This window comes from Petromyzon marinus, chromosome 64, assembly GCF_048934315.1.
Source record: "Petromyzon marinus isolate PM22_M1 ecotype Great Lakes invasive population chromosome 64, UKy_Petmar_22M1.pri1.0, whole genome shotgun sequence".
In the NCBI taxonomy this organism is placed as follows: domain Eukaryota; kingdom Metazoa; phylum Chordata; class Hyperoartia; order Petromyzontiformes; family Petromyzontidae; genus Petromyzon; species Petromyzon marinus.
Window position 1 is genome coordinate 717,332 of NC_133730.1, and position 22,277 is coordinate 739,608.

At 52.5% G+C, this 22,277-nt stretch overlaps 2 protein-coding genes across 4 annotated transcripts in view; one reads left to right on the forward strand and one right to left on the reverse strand.

The window, feature by feature from the left end:
• Positions 1 to 677: 677 nt before the first annotated feature.
• On the reverse strand, positions 678 to 16,285 carry PDCD1 (programmed cell death 1). Of its 3 annotated transcripts, none has more exons than XM_032977899.2 (7): positions 16,035 to 16,285; positions 5,756 to 6,097; positions 3,415 to 3,543; positions 2,618 to 2,639; positions 1,945 to 2,012; positions 1,157 to 1,205; positions 678 to 757 (listed from the first exon to the last, which is right to left on the reverse strand). In XM_032977899.2, coding segments are annotated over exons 1-7 (651 nt in total). In that variant the 5' UTR covers positions 16,075 to 16,285; the 3' UTR covers positions 678 to 756. The 3 variants fall into 3 exon arrangements, with proteins under 3 accessions (XP_032833790.1, XP_032833789.1, XP_075910186.1); XM_032977898.2 differs by lacking the exon at positions 16,035 to 16,285 and adding an exon at positions 7,434 to 7,854; XM_076054071.1 differs by lacking the exons at positions 678 to 757; positions 1,157 to 1,205; positions 16,035 to 16,285 and adding an exon at positions 7,434 to 7,991 and having other exon boundaries at positions 1,963 to 2,012; positions 2,618 to 2,632.
• A 251-nt stretch (positions 16,286 to 16,536) lies between these two features.
• LOC116956334 (neuroligin-3-like) overlaps positions 16,537 to 22,277 on the forward strand; it is a 293,692-nt gene continuing 287,951 nt past the window's right edge. The window contains exon 1 of the mRNA XM_032977889.2: positions 16,537 to 16,867. The gene's annotated coding sequence lies outside the window, so the exon portion shown is untranslated. The remainder of the gene's footprint in view (positions 16,868 to 22,277) is intronic.

Sequence of the window (22,277 nt, forward strand, 5' to 3'; positions counted from 1 at the left end):
ATAAGATTAATCAGGGAGGGTTAAAACTGTGAAGAGTCGACTTTTCGCATGGCCCTGCTTGCGTTTGGGATTAAAGCGGCAGCTGTGGTTGCCAGAGTACCGTCTCCCGATGGCCTAGCCCTAAACACAACAATTGGCAATAACGCTGAGTGGCAGCAGCGAGCGAAGAGTGACAACATTGTGCCTCGAGAAGAGCGTGTTTATTCAGTGCTCACTCCACGCCACGACACGGTTCGGAAATAAAGCAATCGCGATCATTGACGATAGCATGGATCGGAAAATGAAAAACGGGTTAATGGGTAACAAATGAACCGAACGTCAGAAGGACCCCTGTTGGAGTGTCCTCATATGAGGGTCAGGGGCTATCGTTTCGAGAAGATGAATCTGGAGGAGCCTCCTCCACAGAGGGTCCCCGAGCGCTGAACAAGCAGCCGCCGCTCAGCACGAGACCCAATCCAGCCACAGATTCATTTTCTGGAGACTTATTCTCAACATAACGGGGTCCGACTAACTTTACCGATAAGTACCACAAACTACTGCAAAGTACTACAAAGCCCCCCCCCCCCCAACTGAGAGTCCCCCAGCTGCGCCCCCCCTCGCCCACTCCTCCCGATCCCAAGCGCGACCTCCGCGGCCCCCCATACCCTCCCCCCGGTTGCTAGCCCCCTCTCGCGGGCCGGGCCCCCCCCCCCCCCCCCCCACCGATGGATGAACTGCGGCGGCATCTTCTTTTACTCTCTGACACGAGCGTCAGTTTCTGAAAAACAAATCACGCGCACGTGACGTTGTCGAGTGATCACGTTACCCGCAGTGATCGCGGAACCATGTGGAGATCATTCAACAATCCACGTGCAGCCCTTTAAGGGCACCCCCAGTGGCAGCTGTCCCTGTGGGGACAAGATTGCTCAGGATCGCCTGGCCTGAAAACCGGCATTTGTCTGGAAGTATGGGGTGATGATTACCCCTATGTGTAATCACAATTGATTAACCCATTCCAAATTCAACGTAACGTTAATGGTGTTTAGCCAGGCGAAAGTCAACTGAGATCAATTATATCTTTCACTATTTACATTTGGATAGCCATTGTCACTGAGCACATTCAATTTGCTATGAAGCCAGTTAGTTTGTGGTGAATTAAAATTGTTACAGTCCTTACCATGGGAATGTGTCAACCACTGGCTGCTTGTTGTCAATAACGTGGACCTCTGTGAACATAAAAAACGAAAAGTGGCACAAACACTGAAAGCCTCATCCACTGCACTGGGGACAGACGAGCGTAGACTCTAACGAGTTAATCTCTCACTAATTCTAGCCCTACCCCTACATCTTATTAAATAAATAAGCCACATTTTCTAACACTATTCACAGTTAACATCAAAATGATCCCGGAATTAATGTTTAGCACGATTGTGAAGTGTTATCCGTGAGGTGACATCGTTATCGCAACTGCATTTTCTGGGAAATAATTACGGCGTGCAACCGACAGCTTGGGAATCGATGCTCAATCACAGGGTAAAGGTGCAGCCCTGCAATTGCTTTCTCACGCCACTGCTGGCGTATGAAGGGCCTCCACTCGAGGGAGCTTCAAACTGCGGCGCGGGGAGATGGAATCGAGCGGGCGACCTCTGGATTGCAAGTCCGCGGTGCTGACCGTCACACTACGGCAGCCTCCTTGGGAATGAGTAACTTTACACAACGCGTGAGCTTCAGGACCGCTCTTAGTCAGTGGGGGGGGGGGGGGGGGGGGTGCGGGGCAAATCCCACCGCTTGGGCCCCCCGACGCCTTAAAACTAAAGCGGAAGTATTACATCTGACAGCGTGACGTCGAAGCGTCCCCCCCCACCCCAAAGCGTGGGGCCCGGGGCAGTCGCCCCGCTTCGCGTGATAATCACAGTGAGCGTGGCCGCCCGGCAGTGGTGGGTGCAGCTGCTGTGGTTGTCCCACCTGCCACGTTGCCCTGGACGACGGAGCGCTCTCTCATAGCCCGCAGGGTGTGGATCCTGAAGGTGTGCCTATCGGCGACAATGTGGCCAACATTACAACACGATCCGTTATGCCGTGTTATTGTAGTTAGTATGACCACTAATGCTACTGCTATTTACCCATGAAAGTCTCACCGAGTCCCGTGACCTTGTTTCAGGAGGGTCCTGCTAATTTTTGCACCAGTCGACGTTGGCGCCAACAATTGCAATTGGCCAAGATCTGTGGTCCTACGTTGGGCAGTTTGGCGAACACGAATGGGGTCACCGGGATACCCGGAGACGACTCAGCCGTGAGACGGGGTCATACTAAATCCCCCATGCAGATGGAATACAGATGGAAATTAACCCACCCAATTGCTGTACTGCCACAATACCACGACAAGCCAGGAGAAGCAATGTATCGAGCGTCTAAATGCAACCGCATCTCCAGACGCTTCACAGATCTCGGTGGTGACCTCGACGGCCCACGGGCAGGTGAGGGTGCTTCACACATTCCTGTAATCCACCAACCCTCACTGCCTCCACGGCGCTGGATTGCTAGACGTGAGCAGAGAGGTCAGTTCGTGATGACCTTGCTGTCAGACCGAGCGCGTGAACTCCTCGGGCTGACCCAGGGGTGACACGGAAGCGCTTACCACTTTTTGAGGGTCCTTTTCCCTGAACACGAACAACACAAGGACACAGCACAGGCAGACACAGACGCGGAGTCTTCCATTAGGGGGGCGCCCACCTCGAGGGGGCATTGCCGAGAGGAGCGGGCCCAGCTCGCGCAGGGGGCACCAGCGCGTGGATCGTCACTGCGACACAACCGAGGGTGGCAGTGGCGCCGTCGTGGCATCGCTGCCACCGCCTACAAGCCGGGAAAGTCTCGCCCCAGTGAGGATCTCTCCCCATCTCTGGTGGGTCTGTTCGGGGATATTAACTTCAAACTCTCATAATAAACGCACCAGATCCCCATTGATTTTAAACTGATGAAGGATAAGCATTCCATAAACCAGGGAGGCGGCCGCGGTGTCATGGTCAGCAGCACGCTACCGGACTTGTCGTCCAGAAGTCGCCGGTCCGCCTCCATCTCCCGGCGTGTAAGTTGAGACAAATGTGCAAGTTTCTTAAACCCTCCCCACCCCACCTCCTGCCGCCTCTCTCCACCCAGCGGTGTAAGTTGGTTTAGCGCGGTTAGTCCATAATGGGCAAGTCGTGTGTGGTGGGGAAACGTGTACAGGCCAAATACTCTCTAGAGGAGATCTCCAGAGCTCGCTTGAGTGAGAGGCCCTCCCATCAGGCAGGGTGTGAGCGAGCATCATTTACAAAACAAAAGCGCTCCCCTCCCGCGCAGTTCAAGAAGAGTTCACAATCCGGCCTCGGACCTCCACGCTATGGCGCTCTGGCCCATTGAATGCACCGCTGGTAGGAGGCAGAGTTTGGCACTTACGTCGGTTGTAATTGAGCATCGTGTCGCAGAGGTAGCTCAGCAGGGGCACCGTGGCGAGCATCCCGATGCCGATCCCCACCGGCACCAACCAGAGCACGTGGGGGCATGAACGCGGGCAATTGCACGGCGCTGGCCCGGTTCCATCCGATGTCGCGTTGGTGAAAAAAAAGAAGCAATCATTTAAACTTGATCTCTATAGCATTATTCGTGCAAAAAAATGCAATACATCGTGCTTTACAGGCAGGAACAATAAAAATGAAATTCTAGGCAAAATAAAATCACTTTGTAACACATTTCTAGCAAAGGCATAATCAAACTAACACAATAAAATATTTATAATTAAAGGCAAGTAAAAAAGTAAGGTTTTAGATTTATTTTGAAAGTGCTCAATGATTCTGAAGCCCTCAGATCCCCTGGCAGGCCGCTTCGCCCGAGGCTTTCGTCCTGGCCGTCGTTGAGGTTCACGATGCGAGCGCTAACGGAACGGACAGAAATCGCAATACATTATTTGCTGATGCTGCGTTGGCGCTATGTCCTATGGAAGAAGGGCCATAGCTTAAATCGTCGCATGTTATATATATATATTTGGTTGAAGGGCCACGGTGTTATTGGCGAACGCGTTGAGTTTGTTTTGTTAGCCGTGCGTGTGCACCGCTGGCAACGGAAGCAGCAGCAGCAGCATCAATGGATAACTTTTCGACTCCATGAGCAGATTTTTAACCCACGGACGTCGGCGCCGGGCATCTCCGGGGGTCGAGGATTTGCCCGCAGGAGTGCGCGGCGACAGATCCAGAGGACGAACGCTGAGCGCGCAGCCCAACTCGGACCCCCCTCCCCCCAGCTCCCCCACGCTCACGGCTCGAGTTGCACGCTCCGACGCGCGGATCGCGGGTGTCGGCTTTGATTTTAAATCCACCGGAGGGAACGTCGCTCCCTGGTCACACGCGGGTGGACGCTCCCGCGGATCGCCCCCTCGCTGACTGAGTGACGTGCTGGCTGCTCGTTGCTTTATTTTGTTTGTTTTAGGAAACGGCGTGCTAAGGTTGAAAATCCAAGTCACGGCTCAGCGAATAACAAGACGTGCCTAGGTGTCAAGTCCCCTTGTATCGCGTGTCTTGTGCAAGAGGACAACCCCATTACATGCGCTTGGTTTGAGAGATGCTTTGCTCATTCGATGTCACAGCTTATACATTTGGAGTGTTTCACAATCTCCGCGCGGCTTAATCACCACAGGTTTACTCATTTATACTGTGGCATTGCTGTGTATGTGTCCGCGGTTGTCCTGTGTAGAGCGCTGATGTATACATATATATTTTTCAGGTTGTGCCGCTCTTTGTTCGCCAAGATGCCCGGCGTTTCGCTCCACGTGCTGGGTGGGAGCTGAGAGCCTTCAGCAGGTGGAGTGTGTGAAACGTCGGACATCGCGCCGAACAACAACAACGCTATTTCCAACCCAGACAGACATCCGAGGGCTTAGCCATTCTCTCCCTGAAATGTAAACTCCCAGCGTTTCTCAAGTTCCCGCGACTCCCATGAACCGAATCGCTCGACACTGCATCACGACCCTTGCCGAAAGTGATTGGTGACCGCTGGCCGCATTACCAGCAGTGGACAGTCGTAGCAAAAATATCAATTGTTGTGCTGTACTATTCTCCAACGCCTATGCTCCTGGGGCTTCGCCAAACCGAACTGACCGATTTGGGCGAGAGAACGTTCGAACAGCCCCGCGCGGCGTTGGGAGGCCGTTAGCCTGCAGATAATTTGACGGAACGGGCCGCGTTTGCGCACGAAGGCACCGCTGGAACAATCAACCGTCCCGGAACATCATCAACGGCCGACGATGCCCACATCTCCCTCGTGAATAGAAAACTAAAAACACACAAAGCCACAGAAGTGAGACTGTGGCCATGCAATCCGAACTTGCGGACCAGATAGTAAAGCCACTGTGGTCTGCGCTTCCTTCGACGGCGAAGGAGGAGGAAGAGCAACGCGACGCTGTCTCTTCTCTCTCTCTCTGCTGAAGCCCTCGCGTCGTGGAGAGCAGCAGGAGCTCGACGTTGGCATCGAGCTCCTGGACACATTGCCGAGGCCGACATTGCGCGCAAGCATGGAGATTGTGCACGAGCTGCAGAGCAACGGCGATGCCCGTCACGCTCATCTGGGTTTCCACTTGGCGGCGATTGAACGGAATATCTACCGCGTGATATACGATCCACAATCATCGAATTGTCCGTTCGGCAAGGTTATCATGGTCGCATTGTGATCATCCCAAATACACCACAATAATGTATGACAATGATCGATGATGACCACGGTGGTTGGTGGTGCTGGTGACGATTACCCGCGTCCACCCTCAGCTCCGTTTCGAAGGTCACGTGGCTGGAGTGGGCAGAGGAGAGGGTGCAGACGTAGACGCCGGCGTCCTCCTCCCTCGCTCGCACGATGCGCAGCGAGAAGTCTCTGCTGGCCTCCCCGGGCACGTCCATCCTCTGGGCGAAAGCCGCATGGCAGCGCTCGGCGCTCGGTGTCACCGGGGCTTGGCCGAAGGTGGCGATGGACACGAAATCGTCGTTCTGCAGGTCTGGATACCATCTCCAGGTGCCGTTCCGCTCGGAGGGATTGCCCGACGGGCACGGCAGAAGAACGGTTTGGCCGGCGGTCGTCACGACGTTGGAACCGAGAGCTACCAAAATAAAAAAAAATGAAAAGCAAAAAAAAAATCCAAAATAACCAGAATGTAACATTCTAGATGATAATGATAATGTCAACCGTTCACGATGCGCTGCCGCCGCACTGTTTTCGCTCGCTCTCGTAGAGAGAGAGGGAACGACTCAGAGACAGAACGACTCAGAGACAGAACGACTCAGAGGCGCGAGAAGGAACTACAGACGAGCGGGAAGGCAGCAGCAGCCACGCGGTGGCGAGGAGCTGGCGCGACCAATAATTGCCCAAGTTCTGCATTCCTCTACTCTATGAGACCTCCTTTGCCAGTAGCAAGATATAGCAATAGGTTTTTACCATTTTATCTGGCACAAAAACTGACACCTTTATACAAGGGATCATGTTTGCAATAACCACAACACAAGCAGTCAAAATGCTAACAAAAAGAGACAACTCTGATAATGATATGCACTGTCTTTGAAATTGATTGGTCCATACCCGAGACAGCCTAGTCTCCACTGGTGTTGGGCGTCTTCTGGTCCAACACCAGTGGAGACTAGGTTCTAAGAAAAGCTGCAAACATGATCCCTTGTATAAAGGTGTCAGTTTTTGTGCCAGATAAAAGGGTAAAAAACTATTACTATATTTTGTATTCCTCTTTATACAGTATCATGGTGTTATCGACCAATTAACGAGCGTTTACATGCGGGAAAGCAACCAGAGCACCTGTAGAAGGCCCACGTGGGGGGGGGGGGGGGGCACTCTATATCATTCCGATGAAACAGGTGGAGTCCACATTTGCCGTACTGCCTTCTGGTAAGCCAGGGCATGGCACCTCGTTGACGCCCATGGTCAGCGAGTTTCGCAACTCGCCGTGAGTGCATCGAAAACAAAAATATCACAGCTCTTGGAGAAACTCCCAGCACATAAAACGGACGTCGGAGATCGTAGGAGCACCACGCATCATAGCCGGAGGCCACATCGGCGAGTCGGCAAAGCCCACGTTTGCTCAGCTTGGGATTCACTCAAACTAAACCAAAACGAAACTTTTTTTTTATTTTACCAGGTAAGAACCACCGAGCTGCATAGCTTTTTTTTTTTAGAAGCGACCTGGCCACAAATGATAGCTCAACGAAGTGGCTTATCATATGGGCACTTATAGCAGTCAGGTACTCTAAAACGGATGAGTCTCAATGTGGAGGGAAAACCCGAAGGACCCGGAGAAAAATCCAAACGACCACTAGGAGAACATGCACACTCCAAATACAGAGTCGACGTCAGGGTTGGGATCGAACTCACGGCCATCCTGTATTCGAGGCGAGGTCGTTAACATCTCGCCACCGTGGCGCCCCACTTACCCGGCGGGAGACCGATGGAAAGAAGTAGAGATACCACGAGAGGCTGCAGACCCACAGCCCACATTGTGTGTGCGTGTCGCACAAATGGGCCGAGCGTGGAGTGAATGCGGCTGTTGTGCGGGAAGCCTCCTGGCAAGTGAGGTCCCTCCGAGTTGGAATCGCCTCTTGCGCTTCACGACGAATTCGCCGCGAAGGGACAAAGGCAACGTCGTGGTTTGTTTACAGAGAAGCGGTCGCCGTTAGATCCCCGAAATAAACTGCAGCTGCATCCTTCACACAAACATAATCTATATTTTTAGGAATGAACATATTTCGTTTTTTTATATATATAACAAAAATATTTCCCCCGATTGTTGCTGTCGGCGTCATGGAATGGGACGAAGAATTAATTTGGGAGCTCTGGTGGAGCCGCGCAACCCTCTGGTGTTTTGAGAGCGGCGCCCCGAGGTCCCTTCACGCGATGCGCATTCACAGCTCTGCTGCGCCCCACCGCTCTGCCTATGAGAGTGACGTTCGCTGGACAACGACGAGTTCCGATACTTTAATTCTCGGAGCTGGCATAGCCCAATTAATTGAAGGAGGGAATTGAATGCGATTGTTTGCGTGAAGTCGTTAGTGACTGGCCTGAGACCATCATCATCTTCGTTTTAAGTTTTTAAAAACTTAGCTTTTATATTTCATAGTTTATTCATAGTAAAGGTTTTTGGGTTAGATCGCGTTTATTTATAAATGTGTCGTAACCCTCCACCACCCGACACATTTATAAATAAACGCGATCTAACCCAAAAACCTTTACTATGAATAATATTGGTCGCGAAAGCCTACGTGTTAAATTTCATAGTTTAGTTATATATGCTCACTACTATGGAGAACCCGCCTTAAACACAATATTTGAACCCAGCACCTAAACCGGTGCTGGCTCAGCGCTTTGATCCTTGAGGCCGGCATGGGAACTCTTCACCTTCTGAACTAACTTCACGAACGTAATCTCTGAATGTTCTGTCAGAGATGTTGGGATAATGGTTGGCATTCCATGTGTGTTTTTTTTATTAAAAGCAAGAGAAACGGAAAGATGTCCGACTTCCTAACGACACAATCACAGTCAGCTGTAACGCAAGTCAACTGCTGGAAATATTAGACGCACTGAATAAACAGATGTGTGTGTGTAACATTTGGCTCTGGATAATCAAGAGCAAATCCTACTTTTAAAAAATCGAGTTTAAAGTTGATTTCGTTGAACCAGGCGAGAATTCAAAAGCACTGCAGGATGGGTCTCATTGCACGAGTGACCTGGGGCAATGTCGGAGGTCAGGAGGGGGCGCTGGTTGCCGCTGTGTGCAGGAGCGAGATCCCAAGTGGAGCGATGTGCGGTGAAAATTTCGAATGTGGACAATGGAAGCCGGGCGCGCGGCACGCATTGGCCTACTCTTGCGACTCACGTCAGGGGATCTTTAACCACCACTGTGGATGAAGCAGACGGCGCCCGTAGTATTATTATTACTTCGGTTATTACACCGTGCTATTAAACAGGGCGGCCGTTGGAATCGAACCGCGAACCCCTGCCACTGCTGGGCTACCGCATCACTGCCCCCAAAACAAAGGCCATATCCAGAACAAATTCACTGAAGAAATTGAGATGTGTGTCAAGAGGGACACAAAACACACACACGCAAACACCCAGCAGAATGTCAGTTTTCAATTCAGCTAAACTCACGTTTAATGGTTAATGCGTCACGCGTCAAGGCAGAATGCGATCGCCTGTCGTGAGTTACGTCAGAGAGCGTCTGTGTTCAGGTCCCAAATCAAGCAGTCTCCTACCAAGGCGCTGGACTTGCTGTACGCCGATGTCAGACCAGAAAAATAATGAAGCGATTCGTCCAATTAGCATGGCTGGCGACATACGGTGCGAAAGAAGTTCTACATACATACATACATACGGGCGGGAATATTCAATTTCTGCCCCAAGAGGGAAGTGGTGAATGCACGTTGGGTGTCCTCTTCCCATGTGCACGGCGCTGATAAAGTGGGAGGCTTTATTTGGAAAGGGCACGGATATCTGAAGAGGACGTTATCCCGACAGGCACGTGGGACAGTCCTGGCTCTGTGCAACCCCTTCCCGACAGGCACGTGGGACAGTCCTGGCTCTGCGCAACCCCTTCCCGACAGCACGTGGGACAGTCCTGGCTCTGTGCAACCCCTTCCCGACAGCACGTGGGACAGTCCTGGCTCTGCGCAACCCCTTCCCGACAGCACGTGGGACAGTCCTGGCTCTGTGCAACCCCTTCCCGACAGCACGTGGGACAGTCCTGGCTCTGCGCAACCCCTTCCCGACAGCACGTGGGACAGTCCTGGCTCTGTGCAACCCCTTCCCAACAGGCACGTGGGACAGTCCTGGCTCTGTGCAACCCCTTCCCGACAGCACGTGGGACAGTCCTGGCTCTGCGCAACCCCTTCCCGACAGCACGTGGGACAGTCCTGGCTCTGTGCAACCCCTTCCCGACAGCACGTGGGACAGTCCTGGCTCTGCGCAACCCCTTCCCGACAGCACGTGGGACAGTCCTGGCTCTGTGCAACCCCTTCCCGACAGCACGTGGGACAGTCCTGGCTCTGTGCAACCCCTTCCCAACAGGCACGTGGGACAGTCCTGGCTCTGTGCAACCCCTTCCCAACAGGCACGTGGGACAGTCCTGGCTCTGTGCAACCCCTTCCCAACAGGCACGTGGGACAGTCCTGGCTCTGTGCAACCCCTTCCCAACAGGCACGTGGGACAGTCCTGGCTCTGCGCAACCCCTTCCCGAAAGCACGTGGGACAGTCCTGGCTCTGCGCAACCCCTTCCCGACAGCACGTGGGACAGTCCTGGCTCTGTGCAACCCCTTCCCGACAGCACGTGGGACAGTCCTGGCTCTGCGCAACCCCTTCCCGACAGCACGTGGGACAGTCCTGGCTCGGTGCAATCCCTTCCCGACAGCACGTGGGACAGTCCTGGCTCTGTGCAATCCCTTCCCGACAGCACGTGGGACAGTCCTGGCTCTGTGCAACCCCTTCCCGACAGCACGTGGGACAGTCCTGGCTCTGTGCAACCCCTTCCCGACAGCACGTGGGACAGTCCTGGCTCTGTGCAACCCCTTCCCAACAGGCACGTGGGACAGTCCTGGCTCTGTGCAACCCCTTCCCAACAGGCACGTGGGACAGTCCTGGCTCTGTGCAACCCCTTCCCGACAGCACGTGGGACAGTCCTGGCTCTGCGCAACCCCTTCCCGACAGCACGTGGGACAGTCCTGGCTCTGTGCAACCCCTTCCCGACAGCACGTGGGACAGTCCTGGCTCTGCGCAACCCCTTCCCAACAGGCACGTGGGACAGTCCTGGCTCTGTGCAACCCCTTCCCGACAGCACGTGGGACAGTCCTGGCTCTGTGCAACCCCTTCCCGACAGCACGTGGGACAGTCCTGGCTCTGTGCAACCCCTTCCCAACAGGCACGTGGGACAGTCCTGGCTCTGCGCAACCCCTTCCCGACAGGCACGTGGGACAGTCCTGGCTCTGTGCAACCCCTTCCCGACAGCACGTGGGACAGTCCTGGCTCTGCGCAACCCCTTCCCGACAGCACGTGGGACAGTCCTGGCTCTGTGCAACCCCTTCCCGACAGCACGTGGGACAGTCCTGGCTCTGCGCAACCCCTTCCCGACAGCACGTGGGACAGTCCTGGCTCTGTGCAACCCCTTCCCGACAGGCACGTGGAGTTCGGCACGGTGTGCGTTGTTTTCCATTGGCTAAACGCGGAACTCAGCGAGAACCAAACCGTGATACGCTCGCCGCGTGAAGTGGCATGGCAGTCGCCCTTCCAAGCGCTATCCAGGCTCAACTCTGCTTAGCTTCCGAGATGTCATCAACTCGGCCACGTTTGGGGATCTTCTTCTTCGTGAGTGGAGAGCGGCAGCTCCGGTTTTACATTGAAGTGGTTGCTGAGCCGGATAATTGCGGAAGGGCGAGCGGAGTGCATCGCTATGATGATGCCTCCTTCATAAAGATTTCTGTGTGAGTTTAAGGGCCTCCATGTGATCGATGGGTCTCAGTTTGAATCTATAGTTCTTTGTGTGATATCTACGGGAACTTTTTGGCAGTATCAAATTTTTTTTAAAAAATAAGAATAAGCTTTACCCTTTCCGTCAATAAAACAGGTGGTGTTAATAAGTTCAAACAACAAATAAAAAGTTTAACACGGAGGCTGTCCGCTTGATGATGCTAGTTGTAATTACTGGCGAAACGTCGTACTCGAATTGTAAATGTTGTGGATTGTACTCTCGAACGGACCGGCGTGCAGCTGTACTAGTAACGAATTGGCATGTTTTGTTGACGTGACAAACCTCACTAATTGGCTTTGTCGGGTGGTGGCGTCGGGTTTAACGACGACACCACTTTTATATTCACGTGATCTAACCCAAAACAAACAATTTTATGGACTAAATAGGTAGCTATTGCAAGGCACCATGTCTGTATTAGCCACACGTGCGTGAGGCAAAACATGCAAACAAACATGCTCTGCTAACACACATATATAGAACACTAGCTGTACTACCCGGCTTCGCCCGGGACTTGGATTCACGACGCCCGGCCACCTTTTTCTCCCCAGTGGCGATGTTTACACACCACACCAGTTACTCGTTTGAGGCTGAGTCAACCTCGGGGAGGCCCAGGACCGCTTAAAATAATCATCACCGGTGGTGGCCGTGAGCAGGAATCGAACTCGGGTCACCGGGTTCGTAGCACGGCGCGCTAACCGCTATACTACAATGCATTACGCTTCCACATGCGCGGGTCACGTGACAGATTGACGTGACAGCTCACTTGCCGTGCAAAAAAATAAATGCATTATTGAGCCCCCCCACTCCCCCCCAAAAAGTTTATTTTTTATATTTGCATGGTGTACAGCCTGGAAAGTACCCACATGGCAAATTTCAAGTTTGTTGCATGTCGGGAAGTACGCTAAACATCTTGAACAGACACACATAATCACAACTTTGACTTTTATATATATGGAGATATATCATCATTTTCTTTGACACCGATTGGCCCACACCAGAGAGCAGCATCCTCCTCCATGGCCTTGTCCTCACCACCGGTGGCTCGCTCGTCGCCACCGGAGATCGACGGCAGGAGGCGCGCGCGAGCTGCCCGCGGCGTCGCGCAACGTCTGCGCGCCCTGTGCGGGAGAGGGCAGCGCGCCCCGTGCCGGAGAGGGCAGCACGTGACGTCTGTGCGTCCCGTGCGGGAGAGGGCAGCACGTGACGTCTGTACGCCCCGTGCGGGAGAGGGCAGCGCGTGACGTCTGCGCGCTCCGTGCGGGTTAGGGCAGCACGTGACGTCTGCGCGCTCCGTGCGGGAGAGGGCAGCACGTGACGTCTGTGCGCCCCGTGCGGGAGAGGGCAGCGCGTGACGTCTGCGCGCTCCGTGCGGGTTAGGGCAGCACGTGACGTCTGCGCGCCCCGTGCGGGAGAGGGCAGCACGCGACCGCCGCCGCCGCCGTCGGCCCAAGCGGGGAGCCGCACGGCGAGGCGAGGTGGGTGGTGGGGGGGCGACTGCTCGTGCGTTCGGTTGTCGTCGAAGCAGCGAGCCGTAACCGCAGCAACATCAGCGTCGCCATCAATCATCTTGATCGATCCACTGTTGGATGAAGGCCTCCCCAAGCCGCCCGCCGCCACCTCTCACGATCCCGCGACGCGACGTTCCACCCAGCGCCTGCACACGGATTTATTTCATTGCTCCATCTCCGCGATGGGCGTCCTCTCGGACGCGTTCCATTCCTTGGCTGCCACTTGCGCTACCATTCGTGACCATCGACCGTGACGCGTCTCTGCCCTTCACAGTTTGCACGATGCCATTTAACGCTGCTCGCGTTCTCTGTCTATCCCGCGATGTTCGCAATGGCGAGCAGGCGGCCCCAGCGCGCTCTGAAGTTTCCGTGCCGCATATTTCGTCGTTCGCGAAACCGGTGTCCGTGAGCCACGCATTGGCTGAGCACGGCGAGTCTGGTTGAGGCGAAGCGTCACAGGCTCACTCAGGTACGTCACGGGCTCACTCAGGTACGTCACGGGCTCACTCAGGTACGTCACGGGCTCACTCAGGTACGTCACGGGCTCACTCAGAGGTACGTCACGGGCTCACTCAGGTACGTCACGGGCTCACTCAGGTACGTCACGGGCTCACTCAGGTACGTCACGGGCTCACTCAGAGGTACGTCACGGGCTCACTCGGGTACGTCACGGGATCACTCGGGTAAGTCACGGGCTCACTCGGGTACGTCACGTGCTCACTCAGGTACGTCACGGGCTCAATCAGGTACGTCCCAGGCACACTCATCTACGTCACGGGCTCACTCAGGTACGTCACGGGCTCACTCAGGTACGTCACGGGCTCACTCAGCTACGTCACGGGCTCACTCAGGTACGTCACGGGCTCACTCATGTACGTCACGGGCTCACTCAGCTACGTCATAGGCTCACTCAGGTACGTCACGGGTTCACTCAGGTACGTCACGGGCTCACTCAGGTACGCCCGGGCCCAGCACAATGAATCGCAGCAGCAGCAGCAATTAGCAATGTTCTGCACTCTTATTATTATTATCCGTCTTCTTCTTGTCGTTATCATGAAGCAGCTGATGGGAGTTCCATAATCATCAGCCTCGAGGGTGGCCCCTCTCCAAAAAACAAAACACGGGGAGACATCGTGGGAACAAGAGGAAGAATATCTCACAGGACAGAGAGAGAGGGCAGAGAGAGCTGCGTGTAATGAATTGCCTTGTCTTCAGTGGTACCTGGTTGGTGTTATTGTTATTACTACGCAACTTACAGAGACCGAGACTCACAATGTCCCGGGGAAGACCGACAGGTGTCACGTGACAGCGGCTGCTGCCTCTTCGACAAACGGATGATCCCGGGAAAACGGGGACAGATGGCAACCGCATACGATACGCAGTGTGGGTGTGGGGGGCTCAGCTGCCCCTGCTGAAGGTTTACCCCCCCCCCTCTCCTCTCCGGCCCCCACAATAAACCGGTAATGAAGACAAAAACAACTGCTGGGATGCCGACTAGCACGGCTGGCTACGTGCGGTGCGAACGAAAGAAGTTCAACATACATACAACATACATACAACATACATACAATATAATACATACAACATACATACAACATACATACAACATACATACAATATAATACATACAACATACATACAACATACATACAACATACATACAATATAATACATACAACATACATACAACATACATACAACATACATACAATATAATACATACAACATACATACAACATACACACAACATACATACAATATAATACATACAACATACAACGTACATACAACCTACATACAATATAATACATACAACGTACATACAAAATACATACAACATACATACAATATAATACATACAACATACATACAACATACGTACAATATCATACATACAACATACATACAACATACATATAACATACATACAATATAATACATACAACATACATACAACATACACACAACATACATACAATATAATACATACAACATACATGCAACATACATACAATATAATACATACAACATACATACAACCTACATACAACCTACATACAATATAATACATACAACATAAATACAATATAATACATACAACATACATACAACATACATACAATATAATACATACAACGTACATACAACATACATACAACATACATACAACGTACATACATCGTACATACAATATAATACACCAGACATACAACGTACATACAACGTACACACAACATAACACAACATACAACGTACATGCGACATACATATAACGTACACCGAGTCGCCACTCACTCCGTCCGCCGCCCAACGTTTGTTCAACGTTCGTTTAACACTGACGGTGTCGACGTGGTGCCCCCCCCCCCCCCGAGTGGTTTGTATGTACCCCCCCCCCCCCCCCACTTAAACAAGGTGACGCTACAGGGCTTGCCTGCGTCCGTAGTGCAGTCTGCTTCGCGCACGAGTCTGCAAGGACACAAAGTCGACGTCCCCCGTGTAGCCCACGCAGCTTGATGGGGGCACGTGCTGGGAGCGAGCAGCACCTCTCTGGGGGGGAGGGGGTGGCCACAGCCACTCCTGGCCGCCTTTGTCTCTCGCCGGTAATAATGTTTGCACGTCATCGCGGGAGCTCCTCGTTATTTAAGGCTGCGTCGACCTCGAAGAGGAGGCCCACGAGTCGACTCAGCCATCAGCCGCCACTGGTGGTGACCGCGGCCGGGAATTGAACCTGGACCGCCAAGTTTGAAGCGCAGTGCGCGAACAACTGCACCGCTCACTGCTCCCCGTGGACACAATCAACACGGACAAATACCCCCCCCCCCCCCGCTGTTAGCGAGCACCTATTGAGGCGAGCAGGGCGACACGCACGCTTAAACCCTAGCCCCCCCCCCCGCCCGCTCTATTCGAGTTGGGTGGAAGCGCAGTACAAAGAGAGAGGGGGGAGAGAGAGAGAGAGAAGGAGCGAGAGAGAAACAACCCAGGGAAAGGGAATTACAATGTCAGTCACGCACCATAGTTAATTATGCTTGACTGCAACAGAAGCGCGGGCATTGCACGAACTCCCCTCCTCGGCGCTGGCAAAGCACGCGGCGAGCCTCGCAGAGCGCGCTAAGCTGGACCCGGCGAGCCCCCCAATCGGGGCCGCGGACCCCTGCCCATCCTCCCCAAGCTTCTCTCCTCTCCCGCCAACTCGCGACGCTCTGCCCGCCGCCGTCGTTGTCGTCTTTTTGACTTTCCGTTCTTTGCATTCCACAATACCGCATCTTGGTGGAATGAATGGGATGTGTGGTGCAATCCACGGTCACTCGCCCCCCTCCCCCACGCCCCCTCGACCGCCCCTCCCCGCCCTCTCTAGCCCATGGTGATGTCGCGAGGCAGTGAGCAGTGAATGCGGAGCGAGTTATTAATGGAATCGCTTCTTCACCCCCCACCCCCATCTCTTCCTCCTCCTAACGGACTGTGCTTCGTTTGAATAGCAGAGGCAAGACGGGGGTAGAGGGGTGGGGGGTGGGGGAGAAGATGGGGGCAGGGTGAAGGAGATTGGCATCACGGGTTGTGAATGCAGCTCAAAATCCCCCAGCCACCCAGCCGGATTGACCCTGGCCGGATCCACGGAGCCCGAGTCCCGCGTTGTGTTCACGGTGCGTGGCGACGCTGATCGTGCGACATTTCTTTGGAGATTTCGAGAAAAAAAGGAAAACAAAACAAACAAAAATAATCGCTACAAAAAAAAGCCAAGATAATTTATGACAGCGGTTTCTGCCAAGGAGTGGCCGCATTGCTGGACTAATTTCATCGTTCCGAGTGGCGAGTGAGGGCTTTTGAAAGGCGCGCCTGGGCAATGGTAAGTGGCCTTCAGATGGTATTTGTCCTTGAATGTCGATGATTGCCTCCTGATGCCGTTACTGCCATCGCTAGAAGAGGATATTGCAAAAAAACATTCTGCAAAGTCGATTAGTAGAAGCCACAAAGTGGCATTCTAACCTTTTAAATGTAATCATCATACTTGTTCTGATTCACCATACTTAGCAAGCCGCCTCTTGTTCACTTACAAAAATTGATATGTAGAAAGTGTATAACGTTTCAGGTTGCGATTGGGGAGGAGCAGTGGCGCAGTGGTTATAAATCCCGGAGAATTGAGTTCGGTTCCAGGCCACGGCTAACATCCGTGACGGCGAGTGACGCACGGACCGGCAGTGGTGGCCCCGTGGTGGTGCAGCAGCGGGCTGTGTGCCTCGGAGGGGGAGTGCAGGGAACGCCATTGTGACGGATACGCCGATAGGCTTCGACTTCTGTGCTCTCTTCACCAACCCGCACGAACCAGCGTGGTGAAGTGCGGTCAAATAACTCCCGTGACTGACACGGTATGTGGGGAAGCCATCAGCTAGCATTGTATGAACGGGAACTGTAAATTATTATTGTTGTTGCTGTTGCAGTTCGAAAGGTCAAAGCGATTTCCTCCACAAATGAGCATTGATGCATTGCCACTCATCTCGAGCTAAAGCACTGTGTCGGGCGGTCGACGTTCCACATTCCTATGGCGGGGGTGAGTCTATCTGTAGGACAACCGCTTTTGACCTCCCCACAAATTGGTACTGGAATGTATCGACCCCGGCGGGGATGATGGGCCGAGTCGACCCTCATACAGCACTTGAACCCGCGGCCTTTCGCTCGCTCGCCGCCCCGCTCCGCAGCGAGAAACTCTGCGCATTTACAAAAAGTGGTGCTGCGCACTGTATTTGTGTAATGAATATTTGAAAACACGGGGGAGAATAAGGTTTAATTTAATCAATGTCTAGCCCATCCAGGGAAATAACGCAATGGATGGAATATATATTCTTTCTCATTTTGGGAAGTACATTAAAGAAAAAAAATCCTTTTTTTGTTATTACCTGAATCACAATCGCACCAAACAATTCTGTCCGCAGTGTTCCGTTGAATGTTCAAACACATGAGGGGTGCTTAGTCAAATAAGGCGCAGAAAGCCATGAATTTAGATCAGAAAGCACGCGGTACATTTATACCGGGGAAAATCCACAGCAGCATCGGGGACCGGCTTATGAAACGTTCAGTGAATCAGAGACGGCTTGATCTCCCTGCAATGAAAAGAGAAAGGCCATTCCCCAAAACGTCGGCCTACGCGACGTTATATATTTATATTTTAAGACCGCGGTGTCATTCACGAACGCGTTGTGTGTGTTGTTGTTGTTGTTCGTGTTCATGCGCCACTGCCAACGCAGCAGTGTCTCCCCCTGCACGTTGTCTCCGTTATTGTACGGATACCAGATGTGAGAGAAGCTACATCGCTTGTGTTTGCTTTATTAATGGAGGGGGGCCTCTTTAAAAAGCGACATATTTCTGACAACCGCCCCACCTGCCACCATCGGGAATCTTCTTGAGATTCCTCTGCAGTTAACCGTTTGTGATCTCAACATTGTAGCGCAGTGCACTAACCACTCTGCTACTGCTCTCCACGTACACACAAAGACAAAGATCCCCCGTACAGCCTCAACATACTGTTGGGGGCAAGTGGTCTTAGTGAGTAGCACCTATGAAGGCCGGCACGCTACACGAAATGGTGTGTGACCAGCACCACGCCCGGCCGCCTTTTTCTCCCTAGTGGCGATGTTTACACAACGCACCTGGCACTCATTTGAGGCTGAATGAACCTAGGCGAGGCCCAGGACGGGTTCAGATAATTGTCACTGGTGTTGGCCGTGAGCAAGACTCGAACTCGCGTTGCTGGGTTTGTAGCACAGCGTGCTCACCGCAACACTACCGCTCCACACACACACGCACACTATCCCTGGTCCAATCTCTCATGAGCTGCCCGCTGGGATGCGTAAGGTGCAGGTGACTTCGGTCATCTGGGTCACAGCAAGGGGAGGCTATCTACACACGAGCAGCAGGTCAAGGTGTACGAAAGCAATCATCACACAGACACTCGCCCCCCCCCCCCCCCCCGTATTAACCCGACCGTCCGACAAACGTCCGTAGAATTGTAAAGACGCAGCCCTGCAATATCCAGCTCGCGCCACTGTGGACGGAAGAGGCCTCCACCAGAAATTGCTCCCGAGAGCCCCTCCGCTCGAGGGTATATGGCCTACTCTTCCACGCTGACCCAGACGCCTCGAATAAGGAGTGTACCCACACTTTACCCCACTACACGATTAACCGACTGCGTTGAACGCGTTTCTCATTCACACGCCTGGCTGGGCAGAGGCGTTGGGAGGGGGGGAGGGGGGTAAGAAACGTGGCACCATTGTTTAAACTACCGCGCCCGGAGATCGGCCCGGCGACCTCTGCTAGACAAGCACTAAGAGACACTCATGGCTCACCCTCTGCTGCTCCTGCTCATTCTTGGCGTCCACTCTTGAGGACGCTGTCTCTCCCATCAACTGTGTTCGCTCGTCAACTTCACAATAACAATAAGCGAGCTCATTTTTCCCAGGACTCCCACAGTGTCCAGTGACAAACTCCAACTACAGGCCGGTCAATTTCCTCGCTCGCTCTCTCTCTCTCTGCCCTGAAGAAGGGCCATCGCCCGAAACGTCAGCCCACCGCACAATAAGATTCTCCCATGATGAGGCGGGGGAGAACGCTGGATATGTCGAGGTTGCGTCTCGCGCTGTGCTATGTCACCGCTGCCAATGGCAGGGCGCCTAATTCGGACGTGAACGTTTCATAAACAAGAACTCCTTACGTTTTGCAAGGTCAGTGGTAAAGTTTTAAACTTGCGATTGCACTCTAAGTTAAGATTAATTCGCACCGAATGCTTTTGTTGGGTGGTTACAGAACATGCACGCTCCTCGCGGCTTTCCCGTTTATCTACTTCTCAGTCTGCTCACGCTTATCGCGGATGATTTTCAGAGCCGCACGTTTCGACATTCAGACGCAATAATCGGTGCTCTCTGCACTGCACGGGGCCAGTAATCCAGCGGTGCTGTGGAGGCAGCAGCGAGAGTCGGTGGATCACTGCAGACAGATGTTGCTGTGAAACTCCCGTCCCGTGGGCGTCGAGGGGGAAGTCATTCCCGTGGCTCGCCAACCAATGAGTGTTTAGACACAAGGGAGGAAACCGGAGCGCCTGGAGAAAAACCCCATGCATGCGAGGGGGCAACACTCTATCCCGCCTTCGTCTGGCGAGTCAAGGTATGGCCAAGGAAGGGGACTTTCACGCGATCTGCTTGTGATCCACTAACCCTCGCTGCTGCTTCCATAGCGCTGGATCACGACAGGCAGCCACGTGTAGAGTATTCGCCACCACCACCTCCGTCTCTGCGTGCGCATCACGGGCGGTGTCTCTGTCAACGTCTTTGCCTGGTCCCAAAGGGAGCTGTGCAGGTTTGTTTCTTACCAAGCAAGACTTTTGTTACATAATCGTACTACACCGCCCGTTATATATGAACGCACACACCATATATTTCATCTTCCCTCCCCCGACTTTAATGTAAAGCCTGCTGAGGATACGTGATGGGACACGTGATGATACACGTGAGGATACACGTGATGGTACACGTGAGGACACGTGATGATACACGTGATGGGACACGTGATGATACACGTGAGGATACACGTGATGATACACGTGATGGGACACGTGATGATACACGTGAGGATACACGTGAGGATACACGTGATGATACACGTGAGGATACACGTGATGATACACGTGATGGGACACGTGATGATACACGTGAGGATACACGTGAGGATATACGTGATGATTACACGTGAGGATACACGTGATGATACACGTGAGGATACACGTGATGATACACGTATATAATCACGTGATGATACATATGATGATACACGTGAGGATACACGTGATACACGTGAGGATACACGTGATGGGACACGTGATGATACACGTGAGGATACGCGTGAGGATATACGTGATGATTACACGTTATGATACACGTGATGATACACGTGATGGGACACATGATGATACACGTGTATGCGGTGGCGGTGGTGGGCACGAACGGTGACGTCTACTTCCGGTGAACCTTGTGACGAAGCGATGGCTGTGAACGGCGCTCCGCGTGTTGGTTCAGCGGCCTCCCTCGACGTCCCCGACTGCGGCGACTGCCGTGGCGTCGCGAGCCCTCTCCGTGGAGCGACGTCACCCCTGTCATTAGGGAGCGACTCATGTGCATGTGAATGGGGCCGGCAGTGGAGAAATGTGAAAAGGCGTACAGTGTTTCGGGTGAGCGATCGAGCGTGGTGATCCGGCGTAAGTTTAGCGTAGTTTTTCGCTCTCTCGCGGTATAATGAATAATACTCTGAACGTTGTTATTATTATTAATGATCGCAGTGCAATTTATTCATGAATGCCTCGCAGTCTTCCTGAGTGCGACATCCACCGGCCCGAGTTATACTTATTCATTCTTATGATATAATTGATTTATATGGAGAAGTCTGGCCAAAGTGAGACGCATAGTTTAAGTTTTCAAGCCATCAGTCTCATGATAATAATAATCCATGTAATGTGTTTATCCAGGAAAGCCTCAAATAATAATAATAATGAGTTTTATTTACCTAAGAGAGTGCCACAAAAGAGCCCTCCTCCCAGGCCTCTGGCTTCCTCTTCCACCTTGGGGGCCAGAGACGTCTGGGATCGACTCTCTGGGGTAAATCTATTCACACTCTCTGTGGTAAATCTATTCACACTCTCTGTGGTAAATCTATTCACACTCTCTGTGGTAAATATATTCGCGCTCTCTGTGGTAAATCTATTCGCACTCTCTGTGGTAAATCTATCCACACTCTCTGTGGTAAGTCTATTTACACACTGTGGTAAATCTATTTACACTCTCTGTGGTAAATCTATTCACATTATCTGTGGTAAATCTATTCACATTCTCTATGGTAAATCTATTCACACTCTATGTGGTAAATCTATTCACACTCTGTGGTAAATTTATCCACACTCTCTGTGGTAAATCTATTTACACACTCTGTGGTAAATCTATTTACACTCTCTGTGGTAAATCTATTCACACTCTCTGTGGTAAATCTATTCACACTCTCTGTGGTAAATCTATTCACATTCTCTATGGTAAATCTATTCACACTCTTTGTGGTAAATCTATTCACACTCTGTGGTAAATCTATTTACACACTCTGTGGTAAATCTATTCACACCCTCTGTGGTAAATCTATTCACACTCTCTGTGGTAAATCTATTCACACTCTCTGTGGTAAATCTATTCACATTCTCTATGGTAAATCTATTCACACTCTTTGTG